The sequence below is a fragment of the Leuresthes tenuis genome, unplaced genomic scaffold, assembly GCF_036924035.1.
Source record: "Leuresthes tenuis unplaced genomic scaffold, fLeuTen1.0.hap1 SCAF_1, whole genome shotgun sequence".
NCBI lineage: Eukaryota > Metazoa > Chordata > Actinopteri > Atheriniformes > Atherinopsidae > Leuresthes > Leuresthes tenuis.
This window is the reverse complement of record NW_027325355.1, coordinates 5812178-5827259: the sequence shown is the minus strand read 5'-3', so window position 1 is coordinate 5827259 and position 15082 is coordinate 5812178. Positions and strand designations below refer to the sequence as shown.

Genomic DNA, 15082 nt, shown 5'->3' with positions numbered 1-15082 from the left:
GCACTCACATCACCAAACCACCTTTATTCACAGGAACCAACCTGAACCAGAACCAGAACCAGAACCTGAACCCAGCTGTGTGTCCATTAAGAGCGACCAGTCAAAGGATTGGTTTATTAATTTCCAACATGATGTTCCATCAGCCCAACAGTGAGTATCTGTCAGTATTCAGTGGAGGCTGCATCATGTTTCAGATGATAACCAGTTTTCAGCTGAATAACTTGAGACTTGGATCAGTTCCTGATGTCTCTGATGACACCATGGTGCAGCTGTAGTTTCTCTCTGAAAGAGCAGAATGAATCTGATCGCACAAACAGTAAAGACTGAGTCAAGGAACCATGCTGAAAGCTCAGAGCTTCAGTCTTCCTGTTTTCTCTCAGGTAAAATTACATCCAGCTTCCAGTTTCACACACCTGCTGACGTCTGCCTGCAGGGTGGCAGAGCTGCCACAAGGGGAAGCTGTAACATTGTTCCACAGCAGCCACACTGACTCTCTGACAGGCCGCCTCACTGCAGACTCAAACACTATCACTGAATACTTTAGTTTGAAGAAAACAAGTGTTTTTCTGTCAGGATCCAGCAGAGACTCAGACCTGGATCTGAACCCAGCTGTGTGTCCATGAAGAGTGACCGGTCAATGGATCCTCCTCTTGTCTTCAAATCAGACCAACATCCATCCTTTCAGAGGTGAGCTGAGTGTAAATGTTGTAACAGAGTAAAATGTAGCAGAGTCAGTTTGATCAGTTTTTATTCCAACATGTGTTTAATGTGAGCTCAGCTCTGTTTCACATCCATTTCTATGTTCATATGTGAAGCGGTGTGTGTTGGATGTTTTCCACAAACACAGCAGTCAAAGAGGAAAGAATGGATGTTGGAGGAGGTGTTTCTGAGTGTCTGTAGGACACCAGCTGGTCCAGCAGGTGTCACCTTTGTGCTTTGGCTCTTAACACAGTGTAGGAAGTGTGAAGCAGCTGACTTCTAAAGTAAAGTCAGGTCTGTTTTAGGTGGTTGAAATATAGACAAACAAACATGGTTTTGAATATCTTATAAGATTTTCAAAAATATCCTTTCAAATGTTTTGCCATTAAATGCCTTTTTTGTTTTGTAAATTATTTTGTGTTCTTTAGGAAGAAGCTGGAAAAACCAGGCTCACCTGAACCTAAATCCAGCTCCGAGTCCCAGAAGACTGACCGATCTATCAAACATTCTCCAGGGAAAAGGCACCACCCAGATGTTCAAAGGTACTGGAATAGTTTAGAGATGACAGACAGAAACTAAAGTATTTCATTTATTTTTTACATCTTCAGTACAACTTGCCTGACACAGATAAAGTTCTCTCAGTGACGACTCTGTTTTAAACATCTATCTGTCTAACACTGGGAAGATACCAGTTCAACCAGTCTGATCCAAGCACACACTGGCTCTGGCTGCCTTGCTCCAGGGCACTTCAGCAGGGAGGGAAAGATTTCTGAAGGGGTTGCTGAGAGCTGTTGGACCCAACCAAAGTGAGCTGAAAGCTCCAAGCAGCTGCAGACTGAGCTGTTGATTCTCAGTGGGATCAGCAGGACTAGTAAAGCTTTCCCACTACAGGGAGTCCTCTGATTCACTGTTCACATCCACACATCACTTCATGGAGCTTTACCTTGTGTTTGTCTCTGTGTGGACAGACAGAATGTGAGCTCATTCTTCATGATTCCTCCACAGAGTGGACCAGCAGAGCTCAGAGGTTCCCAGTGGTCAGTCTGCCCAGCAGCATCAAACACAGCTGGACTCCATATTTATGGTCAGTACATGTACAACAACTACTTTTCCATCTGTTCTGTTCACAGTCATCTCCATGCTGCACTTTGTAGACCAGTGGATTGTCAGTGTGTCCAACATGGATCTGATGTTTGGCTCCATGATTTCAGTCTGATTGGCTCATTCATATAGTATTCTGTTCCAGCTGCTGGAGGACAACATGGTCACTTTTGTGAAGGAGGAGCTGAAGAAGATCCAGAAAGTTCTGAGTCCAGATTACCCAGAATGCTTAGAGAGTCAGAGGGAGGATGAGGATGAAGAGCAGAGGAGCAGCAGAGAGGCATTAGTGAAGATCACAGTTCACTTCCTGAGGAGAATGAAGCAGGAGGAGCTGGCTGACCGTCTGCAGAGCAGTAAGAGGATTTCTCTAAAGATTTAACCTGCTGGATAAATGACACATTTACTGATGTCTCAACATGCAGAACAACACATGTTCAAATTCTCAGATAAATCAAAAGTTTGAAGATTGTCTGTGTATTGTATTGACTGATCTTATTTGTCGTATTTATTTAGAACTTTTTGACCCAGTTTTCCGACATAAATCTGCTCTGAAGAAGAAGTTCCAGTGTGTGTTTGAGGGGATTTCTAAAGCAGGAAACCCAACCCCTCTGAATCAGATCTACACAGAGCTCTACATCACAGAGGGAGGGACTGGAGAGGTCAATGATGAACATGAGGTCAGACAGATTGAAACAGCATCCAGGAAAGCAGACAGAGCAGAAACAACCATCAGACAAGAAGACATCTTTAAACTCCCACCTGGAAGAGATGAACCAATCAGAACAGTGATGACAAAGGGAGTGGCTGGCATTGGGAAAACAGTCTTAACACAGAAGTTCACTCTGGACTGGGCTGAAGGCAAAGCCAACCAGGACATCCAGTTCATGTTTCCATTCACTTTCAGAGAGCTGAATGTGCTGAAAGAGAAAAAGTTCAGCTTGGTGGAACTTGTTCATCACTTCTTTACTGAAACCAAAGAAGCAGGAATCTGCAGCTTTGAAGAGTTCCAGGTTGTGTTCATCTTTGACGGTCTGGATGAGTGTCGACTTCCTCTGGACTTCCACAACAAGGAGCCCCTGACTGATGTTACAGAGTCCACCTCAGTGGATGTGCTGCTGACAAACCTCATCAGGGGGAAACTGCTTCCCTCTGCTCGCCTCTGGATAACCACACGACCTGCAGCAGCCAATCAGATCCCCCCTGACTGTGTTGGCATGGTGACAGAGGTCAGAGGGTTCACTGACCCACAGAAGGAGGAGTACTTCAGGAAGAGATTCAGAGATGAGGAGCAGGCCTGCAGGATCATCTCCCACATCCAGACATCACGAACCCTCCACATCATGTGCCACATCCCAGTCTTCTGCTGGATCACTGCTACAGTTCTGGAGGATGTGTTGAAAACCAGAGGGGGGGGGGAGCTGCCCAAGACCCTGACTGAGATGTACATTCACTTCCTGGTGGTTCAGGCCAAAGTGAAGAAGGTCAAGTATGATGGAGGAGCTGAGACAGATCCACACTGGAGTCCAGAGAACAGGAAGATGATTGAGTCTCTGGGAAAACTGGCTTTTGAGCAGCTGCAGAAAGGAAACCTGATCTTCTATGAATCAGACCTGACAGAGTGTGGCATCGATATCTCAGCAGCCTCAGTGTATTCAGGAGTGTTCACACAGATCTTTATAGAGGAGAGAGGGCTGTACCAGGAGAAGGTGTTCTGCTTCATCCATCTGAGTGTTCAGGAGTTTCTGGCTGCTCTTCATGTCCATCTGACCTTCATCAGCTCTGGAGCCAACCTGATGGAAGAACAATCAAAGTCTCAGAAGTCTAAAACACTAAAAGAGACTCTCTTCTACCAGAGTGCTGTGAACAAGGCCTTACAGAGTCCAAATGGACACCTGGACCTGTTCCTCCGCTTCCTCCTGGGTCTTTCACTGCAGACCAATCAGAGTCTCCTACGAGGCCTGCTGACACAGACAGGAAGTAGCTCACAGACCAATCAGGAAACAGTCGATTACATCAAGAAGAAGATCAGTGAGAGTCTGTCTGCAGAGAGAAGCATCAATCTGTTCCACTGTCTGAATGAACTGAATGATCGTTCTCTAGTGGAGGAGATCCAACAGTCCCTGAGTTCAGGAAGTCTCTCCACAGATAAACTGTCTCCTGCTCAGTGGTCAGCTCTGGTCTTCATCTTACTGTCATCAGGAAAAGATCTGGATGTGTTTGACCTGAAGAAATACTCTGCTTCAGAGGAGGCTCTTCTGAGGCTGCTGCCAGTGGTCAAAGCCTCAAACAAAGCTCTGTAAGTACAGATATAGAGGGATGTGTATGAATATACTGCTGCTGTTTTTATAGGAGAGAAAATCACAGAACACTACTTATCTGGAGAAAAAAACAGATAAAAGGATAAATATGAGGAAGTTGAACATGAGTCTTTGGTTGATTTGATTCCAGCTGATTTCAGCTTTGACTGTTGGGAGGATCCAAACTGAACTGAGTGCGGCTGTTCATGTGTCGTCTGTTTTACTGCAGTTATCAGAACAGACACAATCACTTTGGAGGCAAAGATGAGAGGCTGAACAACTCCTACTCCTCTGCTTCACCCAGAAGCTGATTGGTCATGTGATCAGTCATGTGACTAACCTCTTCTATTCATTTGTTTTAGAAAAAAGCTTAAAAAGCCTTCAGAGAGCAGAAAAAATCTTTTGGTGACATTCAGGAAGTTGTTTTCTGTTTCCATAAAGCTTTTCAAAGTCACTGCTTTAAAACATCATGTGATGCCAAGATTAGGACATAAATTAACAAGTTATCATGAAAAACTGCTTTGATTTGTTAACATAATGAGATAATTAACTACTGATCAAGAATCAACAATCTTTATTTGTCACATGCAGCTGAACACCAGCAGTGAAATGTACATTGCAACAAGCTCAACTGTGCAAGGCAGCAAAATGAGAATAAAACAGTAACAATTAATTTGACAAAAATGAAAATATACAAAGTAAACCTGTGAGTAGGAGTGGGGTCTTCCTGGCTCTGGTGCTGGACCCCCTGGTGTGGACCTCCTGCAGGGTGGCAGTGCTGACCTCACTCTGTGGAGAGCTCTTCACATCACATTGATGTTGGTCTCTGCAGATCAGCTGCAGTAAAATTACATAAAACAGAGCAAAGTCACATATTACAGAATAATTTTTAATGTAATCTTTAAATGTAAGTATAATAATAATTATTAATACATACAATTGAAAAGTCCAAACTGTGGACTGGAAACTCTCAGGTGAGGCTGTTTTCATGCTGGAGCAGAGTGGGATGAGTTCATGTCGTCAAAGTTAATGTTACAAAAGAAGACAGTTAAAATGTGTAAATGAATTAAATTAAAAATAGTTAGTTTATCCCAAAATGAAATTATATAAGAGGGTGAAATATTCAACACAGTGTGAGAATAATTCTCCAAACACATTTCAATTCAGGATCCGTTCCTTATTCCATTAAAACGAAGCTCAGTATTTACTGATGGATCCTGTAACTGAAGTCTGTCTGCAGAACATATTTGATAAGTTCCACATGTCCAGTTTCCACAGAGAGGACACTCTACAGTCTGATGAAGAGTGCAGTGATGAAGCTGAAGGTTAACCTGTCACAGATCTAACTGCAGAGTGATAGATGGCATCCAGAGTGTCAGAGTAGAGACTGATGGATGCATATAGATCAACATTTCCTCCTCCACTCTGTATCCACACAATGTAGAAAAACTGCCTCATTTCTGTACAAAAACTCAGTTTTACACATGTCACTTAAATCAGATTCATGAGTTTAACAGTGAGTCTGTCATCTGTCCAAATATTAGAAAAACATTTATTTATAAAGTCAGAAAAAGTTCCATCCACAGTTACAGATTATCTGCATTTGAAACAAGTTCCACATTTAAAAAAAGCTCTTTGAAGACAACAAGATGCAGTTTTTAAGTGTCCAGGCTTATAGTTTGAGCTCTATAACAGAGGACTGTGTCATCAGCATAAAGGTGGACACGACCATCAGGTCAGTGTGAAACTCTGTCAGTTGTATACATGGTGAACAGGACAGGACCTGAGAGGAGCTCAGTTTAGAGTCACCCAACACTTCACATTGAGATCTATCCGAGACATTATGGAACCATCTACAGGCTGTTTGGTCCAAGTCAGAGGATCCAAGCTGCTTCTGGGATCCACCAAGAGCACTGCATCATGCTGATCCCCACTGAAGTGTTGCATTATAGATATATGATATAATGATATAAGATAAAAGAAGCTGTGAGTTGAAGAAATGATGGATCAGCTTGTATTATCAGAACCTGTAAAATCATAAGCAGGTGTTGTCATCATATGCAAAGTATTTAGACAGATGAACACATTTGTGAAGCTGTTATTGTCCCGACAATAACATGAGCTGCTGTCAGCTCCAGTACCTGTATCTCCACTTCACCTGGTTCTCCTCTCAAACAACTGTGAAATAATGACATAATGAGATTACATCACTGAGATGATTGCATTATCACAAAGGGAATCATGTGCTGATAAATGTTAGACTTTGTTCCTGGTTGACAGCTCTGAAGTCAGCCCCACCATCAATCTGATGGGATTAGTTCCTAAGGTTTGTTCCCCATGAAACCCTCTGCTGTTTGAATAAGATTCTGAGACTGTCTCTGATAAGCTGCAGTTCCAAGGTGGAAAGACTCAGCCACCATGTGGACTCCTTGTTTCACTCATGATGTGTCTTTGAGCATAAAAAACCACCGCATGGACATGATCACAGGCTTATAAACCTGGTGGTCAGCATTAGAGGTGATTAATTTTGATCCCAGCTGTTCTTCTTCTCTGTAATTGTCTCTTCAGGCTGAGTGACTGTAACCTCTCAGATGAAGGATGTGCAGCTCTGTCCTCAGCTCTCAGCTCCCAGTCCTCCAGTCTGACAGAACTGGACCTGAGTAACAACGACCTGCAGGATTCAGGGGTGAAGCAGGTGTCTGCTGGACTGAAGAATCCAAACTGCAGACTGGAAACACTCAGGTCAGGATTCATCAAACTGTTTTTATGAACAGCTAACAGAACACCTGTGGATGGTCTTTGTATGATTGTTACAGCAGCTTTAGGCCTCTGACAGCACAGGAACTTACCTGAACCTGGAACCTGATCCTGATAGAACGTGGAAATTATTTTTTGGGTCATTTGGTCAGTTTCCTTTTCGGCTGCATTTCCATCCAATAATTAATGTGAAGATTCATACAAAGTTATTTGAGTGAGTTGTCCTCCTGAGCCCAACTGATGGGCGGGGCAAACAAGTTGTCAACAAGTGTTGTACCTTGTTCCATCTAACTTAACTTAACTTATATGCATGACATCACATTCCCTTTCAGTCGATTCACTTGCTACAACACATATTAGCGATGCCTCGGTACTCTGTAAAATATTGAACTGTTCGGTCTGCTGTGCACGGGACAATACACCCTTATGGACTGCGGGTTTTCGGTTTTGCAATTCTTTTTGTGCTGATGCTGTCATGCCTCCACCCACGCACCCCCTGTCAGTCACACTGTTGTAACTGGAGGCGGGTTCAAGGTGCAGCTCGTACACAGCAGCGGACAAAAAGAAAACAAAGAGGCATGGCCAGCATTAGGAGGAGTTGAGAGCAGTGGTGGACTAGCCATCGGGAGCACCAAGACATTTCCCGGTGGCCTAGCCGCCGAACTGGCCCGCTCAGCGATTGCCGATAGCCGGTGGGCCATCTAGTGGGGGCTGGTCTCTGGCCTGGACGGCTGGGCTAACAAGAGTCTAACAGCGGAGTAATGTTCCTTAGTAAGAGTATATTACATTGCACTGAGAGGGCAGCGTTTGTATGCTTCCACTAATGGTGCGTTGAAGTTATACATGAATGTCGGAATTTCTGAGCTTCAATCAGAATTTTAATTTTACCATTTGAAAGTGTTTAGTAACTGTTAACTTGAAAGAAAAGTGTTATATTATTCAGTACACCCGTGCTACTGGTATGTTTACAGTTTTTTAGGGCAAGCAAAATAAAGAGAGAATTTTGGGAGAAAAAAAAAGTACGCAAGTAAGTCTTTATGCACAAAACACATACCAAAAATTAACCAAAACCAAGAGAAAAGAAAAAGAAACGGAACAAAAATAGAAAGAGGCAAACAATGAAAAAACAGACAACCAGCTGCTACACCTGTAAAAACAAAACAGGAGACAATCCACGGCCTCTGTGGGGAATCCAGCCTTAGAGCCACCAGCAGCACATGAAAGCAGACAAGCAGAGAAAAACCAAATAAACAAACAAAAACAAAACACGAGTAGCAGCAATCACATTCAACACAACTGCGGATATAGATGACCTCAAAACCACAGGATAACACATCAACTGCTTAGCGAGCATGCAACTAGGCTAGTGAATGTGTGTATGTGTGTGAATGAACCTGCGATAGACATGGCACGTCCCACATCCCTGTGCTTAGTTATGAGTGTATAAGTGTATGGGGCCACAATCCACAACCCCCCCCCCAGCAATCAGAAGCAGGCAGAGAGGGCCACAAGACCCAGGCCACCAGCAGCCCTCACAGAGCACAGAATCCGGGAAGCCCACCGCAGGGACAACTATGCATCCACCCAGAACACTGCAGGGGAAGTATGGGGATATAGACCGACGGAGAGAAGCTCCCCCGGAGAGGGAAGCCAGAGAGTGGCTGCAATAGGCACCCCCGTTTCCTGGGGGTCACAGATCCACCAGGGCCACAGATCCACCAGGTTCAGGACCCGTAGCAACCGTATTCGGGGAGCTACTGTGCACCTAGAAGGCACCCACCACATGCTGTCACACCAGTCGCAGCAGCCTGGGCCTGAGACCCACTATCACCCAGGCCCACCCACACAGGCACAGGCAGGGCACCCCCCGGGGCGCAAGGCAGCTCCCAGACACCAGGACCAAGGCCCAGCACCGCCACCCATGCCAGAGTGGCCCTAGTGCAGTTTGGTCTTTTCAAAAGGAGTGGCATAGAAACTTAAAAGCTGAAAATTTGCTAAAAAGCTAAATTTGAAGGCGTGAGGTGTCTTCTGCCAGGACATCCCATCCTACATTTGTTGTACTGAGTGAACCAATTGAAAGGAAACTACCATTAACAATATACATGTTTAATTTCATGTACATTTGATCTATAAATTCTATTCAACACAGTGCAATTCAGTGACAGTATAAGTTGTAAACATTAAGGATGAGACCTACGCACAGCCAGAACATTGGAAATACTTTAATGTCTTAACAATGTCATTAATATCTTAATGTCTTGTCTTAATACAGCTCTGATCACGTAAAGCTTAAATGTAGACCTGGTTCTAATCAACTCTGAAACACTTCCACCAAAAATCTGATTATTTGGAAGCAAAGTTCAAAGTGTCACAAAGACGTCTCTTTATTATAAGCCCAGACATAAAATGATGTGTGTTTGAACGCTGTAACAGTTTGATCCAAAGAACTGAAGCAGCAGAGGTAAATACATGGAGTGATACAGCTCCAACAGCCAGCACACGCTCCCACAGAATCAGACCAGTTTCTGGTGGACCATCACTTTTTGGAACAACACCGGTCCTCAACCCATCGCCCCGATGCTGTCCTTCTGCCACCTGATGCGTCGACTCGTTTCTAATGCCACCATTTCTTTTTTACCTCTTCATGGTCCTTTGCTCAGACTTTACAGAGTTGATTCTTCTGTTTCTTTTTTCCATCCAGCAGCCTTTCCTCTGTTGGTGATTCCAGAACTAAGATCAGCAAATAAAACAGATTTAATTTTCTCTGCTTCACTGATGAGTGTCTCAGTTTCACATTTGTTAAATCAGCTTCTTCTTTCCTGCTGCTCTCACTGTGGTGCAGACCATATTTAAAAGGACTCAGTAGGGGAGTGTCTGCATGTATTTGTGGCTAAAATGGGAAATCAGGTTCATGCACGTGTGTGTAGTTTGATTCTGACTTAGATTTATGAAGACACAAAGTCAGTAATGTGAGAGAGTTCCAGTTTCTCTGAACATTTAATGATATTCAGCTTCAGTTTCAGAGCAGTTCTCTCAGAGTTTCTGTGTTGTTTTGTGTGTCTGCAGCCTGTCAGGCTGTCTGATCACAGAGGAAGGCTGTGCTTCTCTGGCTGAAGCTGTGACCTCCAACCCCTCCTATCTGAGAGAGCTGGACCTGAGCTACAACCATCCAGGAGACTCAGGAGTGAAGCTGCTGACGGCTGCACTGAAGGATCCACATAAACTCAGGTATGGAGAGGCCTGCTGCAGCCACACACAATGTCTGATAGAGGAGGAAGAGCTGGAAACATGTTCTCTGTCCTGCACTCAGCCCTGTGTTTTTGCTTCCTGCTGAGTGTTACATGAACAATCACACATGTAGGAGCCTTTTTCCTTTGCTCACAGCAGAAACACTGGTTGAACAGAAACAGCAGATATTTATGGAGGAGGTCTCCAAGGAGAACATCTGCAGGAACAACAGTGAGAAGTGTCTGTTGGTCCTCTGACCCTGGATCAGATACAGAGATGGGCCCAGGACATGTTAGCTTAGCTAACCAGATGGGGGATCTTCAGCTGGACCGGCTCTCTGACAGCTCCAACACATTCAAAGAACAGTGTGTGGAACTGGATGTGTTTCAGCTCAGAGATAAAACCACCAGAGCAAACTTCAACAATCCTCTGAGCTCCACATGACCTGATATCAGACTTACTGACAGAGCACACAGATCCCTGCCTCTGTAGTTTGTGATGTTAGTGATCACTGCTCCATCACCTGTGTCAGAGACACTAAAATCACTCAGTCTCTAATGATCAGTACAGGAAATGAGAAGCATTTGAATCTTCACGGCAGGATCTTACTGATCCTGCCGTGGACTGCACCGTGGTGTGGTGGTTAGCACCGTCACCAGCAAGAAGGTTCCAGGTTCGATCCCTGCCTAGGGCCTTTCTGTGTGGAGTTTGCCTTCCTCCCAACATCCAAAAACATGCATGTCAGGTTAATTGGTGACTCCAAATTGTTCTTAGGAGTGCATGGTTGTGATGACCTGTACCCCGCCTTTCGCCTGATGACTGCTGGGATAGGCTCCAGCTCACCCACTACCCGATTAATGGATGGATGGATGATCCTGCTGTGGCTCTTCACAGTGTTTGAACGTTCCTGCTGACAGATGTGGCCCATATAAAAGCACAGAATCAGAACCGGATCCAGTCCCTGGTTCTCCACACAGCTCTGCATCTGACTGTGTTTGTGTGTCCCAGTGTCATTGTGTTAGTGTAGTCAGTCAGACTCAGAGATCACACAGTACCAGGTCCAAAGAGTTCTGACCATCCTTCCAGATGAGAACCAAGTAGACCAAAGTTGAACTGGAGCTGTGTTTGGTTGTTCTTCATCCCATCTCTGGCTGGGAAAAGTGATCAGGCTGAAATAAATGAGGGATTCTGATCAATAAAACCACAACAGCTGGCAGCTAATATACGTCAAACTATAGAATCTCCTCTGATCTTATTCTGAGCCTTTAATGATCAGTATGGAATGAGGGGAGTGTTTCCAGTCTAACTTTTCTAGATGAATGTCTTCCCCTGGCTGGCTGTGCAGCATTCAGATGGACCAATGGGTCTGAGAAAGGATCTGGATGTTTGGCTGCCCTGAGAGGAGGAGTCAGCAGAAACAATGTGACCATCAGGAGAGACCATAATGTCAGAAACTGAAGTGATTTCATTAGAATTTTTAAAGCTCATATTTGGATTCAGAAATGAGTGAAAAATCAAAGTGAAAATTCTTCCAAACTTGAAGAGTTTCAGAGACAGAAACTTCATCTCCATAATCTGACTGCAGAAAACATTTGGTGCTTTTAAACTTCAGAATGAGCTCAGACAGATTTCCTTCCATCCATCGTTCTTCTCTTTCTTCACTTTCTTTTCTTTCCTCATTTTTCTGACCTCTGACCCCCCTCCTCCTTTCAGGGTGGAGCCTGCTGGAGAACGATGGTTGACACCAGGTCTGAGGAAGTGTAAGTGTGTTCTTCATCTGATTCATGACATCCAACCATCTTCACACTGTCACATCACTCATTGATCAAAGTGAACAGATGATAGATCAATAACTGCAGCTGGATTGTGTTTGTTCTCTCCATCAGATTCCTGTCAACTCACAATCGACACAAACACAATAAACAGGAGACTGAAACTGTCTGACAACAACAAGAAGGTGACATGTGTGGAGGAGGTTCAGTCATATCCTGATCATCCAGACAGATTTGATGGCTGGTGTCATCAGCTGCTGTGTAGAAATGTTCTGACTGGTCGCTGTTACTGGGAGGTCGAGTGGAGAGGAGGAGTTTATATATCAGTGAGTTACAGAGGAATCAGCAGGAGAGGAGGCAGAGATTGTGAGTTTGGATACAATGATCAGTCCTGGAGTCTGAGGTGCTCTGATGGAGGTTACTCTGTCTGGCACAGTAACAGAAGAACACCCATCTCCTTCTCCTGCTCCTCCTCCTCCTCCTCCGTCTCTCACAGAGCAGCAGTGTATGTGGACCGTCCTGCTGGCACTCTGTCCTTCTACAGAGTCTCCTCTGACACACTGATCCACCTCCACACCTTCAACACCACATTCACTGAAGAACCTCTGCTTCCTGGATTTACAGTCTGGTCCTGCCCACCTGGTTCCTCAGTGTCTCTGAGTTGAGTATAAAGAGTTTCCTCCTGTCAGAGAACCACGGTTGAACAGATCGTTCAGTCTGTACATGTCTGTCTCTTTCACTCAGAAACACCTTTTCAGATTCATGGATTCAATCAGTTTCTGTTTGAAACTCTTCTAAATGATTCCTTGGAAACTTCTTCCTCTTCCAGTCCTTTAAATAAAATTACTAACATTTAATCACCTCAATAATAATCAATGATGTAAAATGTAAATTAAGTCAAACATGTTGATATTTGAGGTGAAACCCTTCAGAGTGTTATGCTTTTTTCTCTTTTGATAGTATTGTTTTTATTATTTTATGTTGTACTGGAGACTCATCTAAATAATGGACTGAAACTTTTCAAAGACTTTGTCTTCTTTCTGTAAAAAAGATGACGGTGCAATGGGTGGAGGGTCTCACACATTTTGGAAAAGATCAGAGAAACTAAATGTATCAGAGGACTGTAACCAGGCAGCTTCTGAGCAGCTGATTACAGCAACGCAGAAACAGAATATGGTGCAAAACTATTTGTTTAATTTATCTAGAAAAGGTGCACAGAGCCAAGAACAGCATGGAGGCATCGTGGGACATGATCATCCTCCACCATCAGCAGGCCTTAACGAACTAACTGACCACTGACGGTGCCGAACCACATCCTTACAGAGGAGGTGTCTCTGTTTTACAAAATAGTTTCAATACAAAATATTCTGAGTATTTCCTGTACGCATTCATTCTTACAAACATTTGATTATAAAGAGTTAAATTTACAAAACCACACCATCAACCTTAAAGCCGTTTCCTGAACAGCTAAAACCCAGAAGCAGCTCGCCCACACATTCCCATCCCACATTATCCCAAACACACTTCAGAGGACACGAGTAACAGGGGAGTAAACCAGCTGTTAACACAACTGTTTTACATCGTGCACCCCTACATCTGCTGTACTTCCACTGTAGATGCTGCACAGAGAACAGCTTTACTCTGCCTCACCAAACCATGGCTAACGGGCCGCCAACATATCAGCACTTTTCTCCTTTAATCAGTCAAACAGACAGCTGGGTGAAGACAGAACTGCATGCAGATCAGATCAGTAAAATGTTCCATAGAAATCTGATAAGCGGGACATCTTTGTGCAGATGTTCACTTTTCTGTGCACATCTACGTATACTTTCATAGTGTAAAGTGCTGTGGGATTAATTACATTTTACACATCGTTACTGACTTAGTTTTGCTCTATTCATTGTGTTAGTTAGCACATGGCTTGATGATGTCATTTCCTGTTGGTCGTGTCACTCGCAGTTTATTTTCTGATGCCACGTTGAATTGGTTTTTTTAAAAGTGTTGCACATGTGTGGAGGGACACAACTTGCTGTGAATGAAATATTTTTATCGTCAGAACAAGAATTATGTATCAAAAGCAAAATAAGTGTCAAAAACTGACTTTAACTGGTACATGTACATGTATGTTCCTCATTGAGAAGCTGGTGTGATCTTTTTATGTCTTTTTAGGGGCTGTATTTTCAATATTCTGCTCCCACCTGTCTCAGCTGGAAAATGTCCAGCAATTCAACAAATCCCATTCTGCGCTCAGATCAGTGCAGTTTGAGAGCAGAAGCTTGTTAATGAGGCGATTCCTTCAGAACAAATCACATATTGTTTTAATCTCAACACTCACACCTGATATATTTGTGAATATATTAATATTTCCATCACATTTGTTCAGTTTTTCTACGTGTTCTAATCCACATTTCTTACTGGTAAAATCTGGATTCAGACATCAAAGTTAAGGATCAGGTACGACATCCTTTTCTGGTTGGGTGAGGTCCCCATCTTCTAAGTTCTTCACCCTCTGGTCCTGAATGTCCGTTTCTGTAGAGTCATCATATTTTTATCTGACAGATACAGATGTGCAGTTTGTAAGCTCAGCAGTTCACCTCCATCTTAAGGTGAAGGGACACTCTTTTCAGGACAGTAACGTCCACATTCTGGACAAAGAAAACAGATGGTTTGGACTGAGGTGTGTCAGTGTGACCGTACAGACCTGCCAAGTGTGAATAGTCTTTAAGCTGCTGATCATGTTTATGTTTATGTTTATGCATTTTAGCAGACGCTTTTATCCAAAGCGACTTACAGGTAGGCATGTAGGATAAGGGGGTCTTGCCTAAGGACCCCTACTGGAGTCATGCAAGGGGATTTGAACTCAGGTCTCCCACATGGAAGGTGGCAATCATATCACTACACTATCCAGTCCTCAGATCAGCTGTCAGTCACCAACTAGTTAAAGGTGAAGATATCTTTCAGATGAGAAGGGAAATATTCAGAAAGTCCAGTTGCTCATTATTACAGTTATAAGAACTAAAGTATTCAATCGTTCAAAAACACTCCCAAACTGACATGATGCTATTTATATTTTCACCGCCAGAGGGCGACAAATTCCCATCAATAAAGACTCCACTTCCTTCACAGTTAAAGGAGATTTTATTGACATTAAAGACTGAACATGTTTCAACAATCGATAATTACCTGAGGTCGGGTCGCCTAGGCAACAGGTCCAGGAGTGAAGACTCC

The 15082-nt window shown here is 43.7% G+C and overlaps 2 protein-coding genes across 2 annotated transcripts in view; one reads left to right on the top strand and one right to left on the bottom strand.

Annotated features, from left to right (window-relative positions):
- LOC140295535 (NLR family CARD domain-containing protein 3-like) overlaps nt 1–15082 on the bottom strand; it is a 173162-nt gene that overhangs the window by 7264 nt on the left and 150816 nt on the right. The gene's annotated exons all lie outside the window — the stretch shown is intronic.
- Nucleotides 580–12524, top strand: LOC140302663 (NLR family CARD domain-containing protein 3-like). Its single transcript, XM_072381597.1, has 8 exons — nt 580–687; nt 1705–1783; nt 1946–2153; nt 2314–4096; nt 6666–6839; nt 9921–10082; nt 11796–11842; nt 11969–12524. Exons 1-8 carry the CDS (start codon nt 620–622, stop codon nt 12517–12519), a joined length of 3072 nt encoding a protein of 1023 aa, XP_072237698.1. The 5' UTR covers nt 580–619; the 3' UTR covers nt 12520–12524.

What these genes read in the sequence shown, in the direction of transcription:
- LOC140302663 (XM_072381597.1), top strand. Translation starts at nt 620, where the DNA reads ATGAAGAGTGACCGGTCAATGGATCCTCCTCTTGTCTTCAAATCAGAC. An exon ending in CAACATCCATCCTTTCAGAG is followed by an intron (nt 688 to 1,704) that starts GTGAGCTGAGTG and finishes ATTCCTCCACAG; the next exon opens with AGTGGACCAGCAGAGCTCAG. An exon ending in GACACCAGGTCTGAGGAAGT is followed by an intron (nt 11,843 to 11,968) that starts GTAAGTGTGTTC and finishes TCTCTCCATCAG; the next exon opens with ATTCCTGTCAACTCACAATC.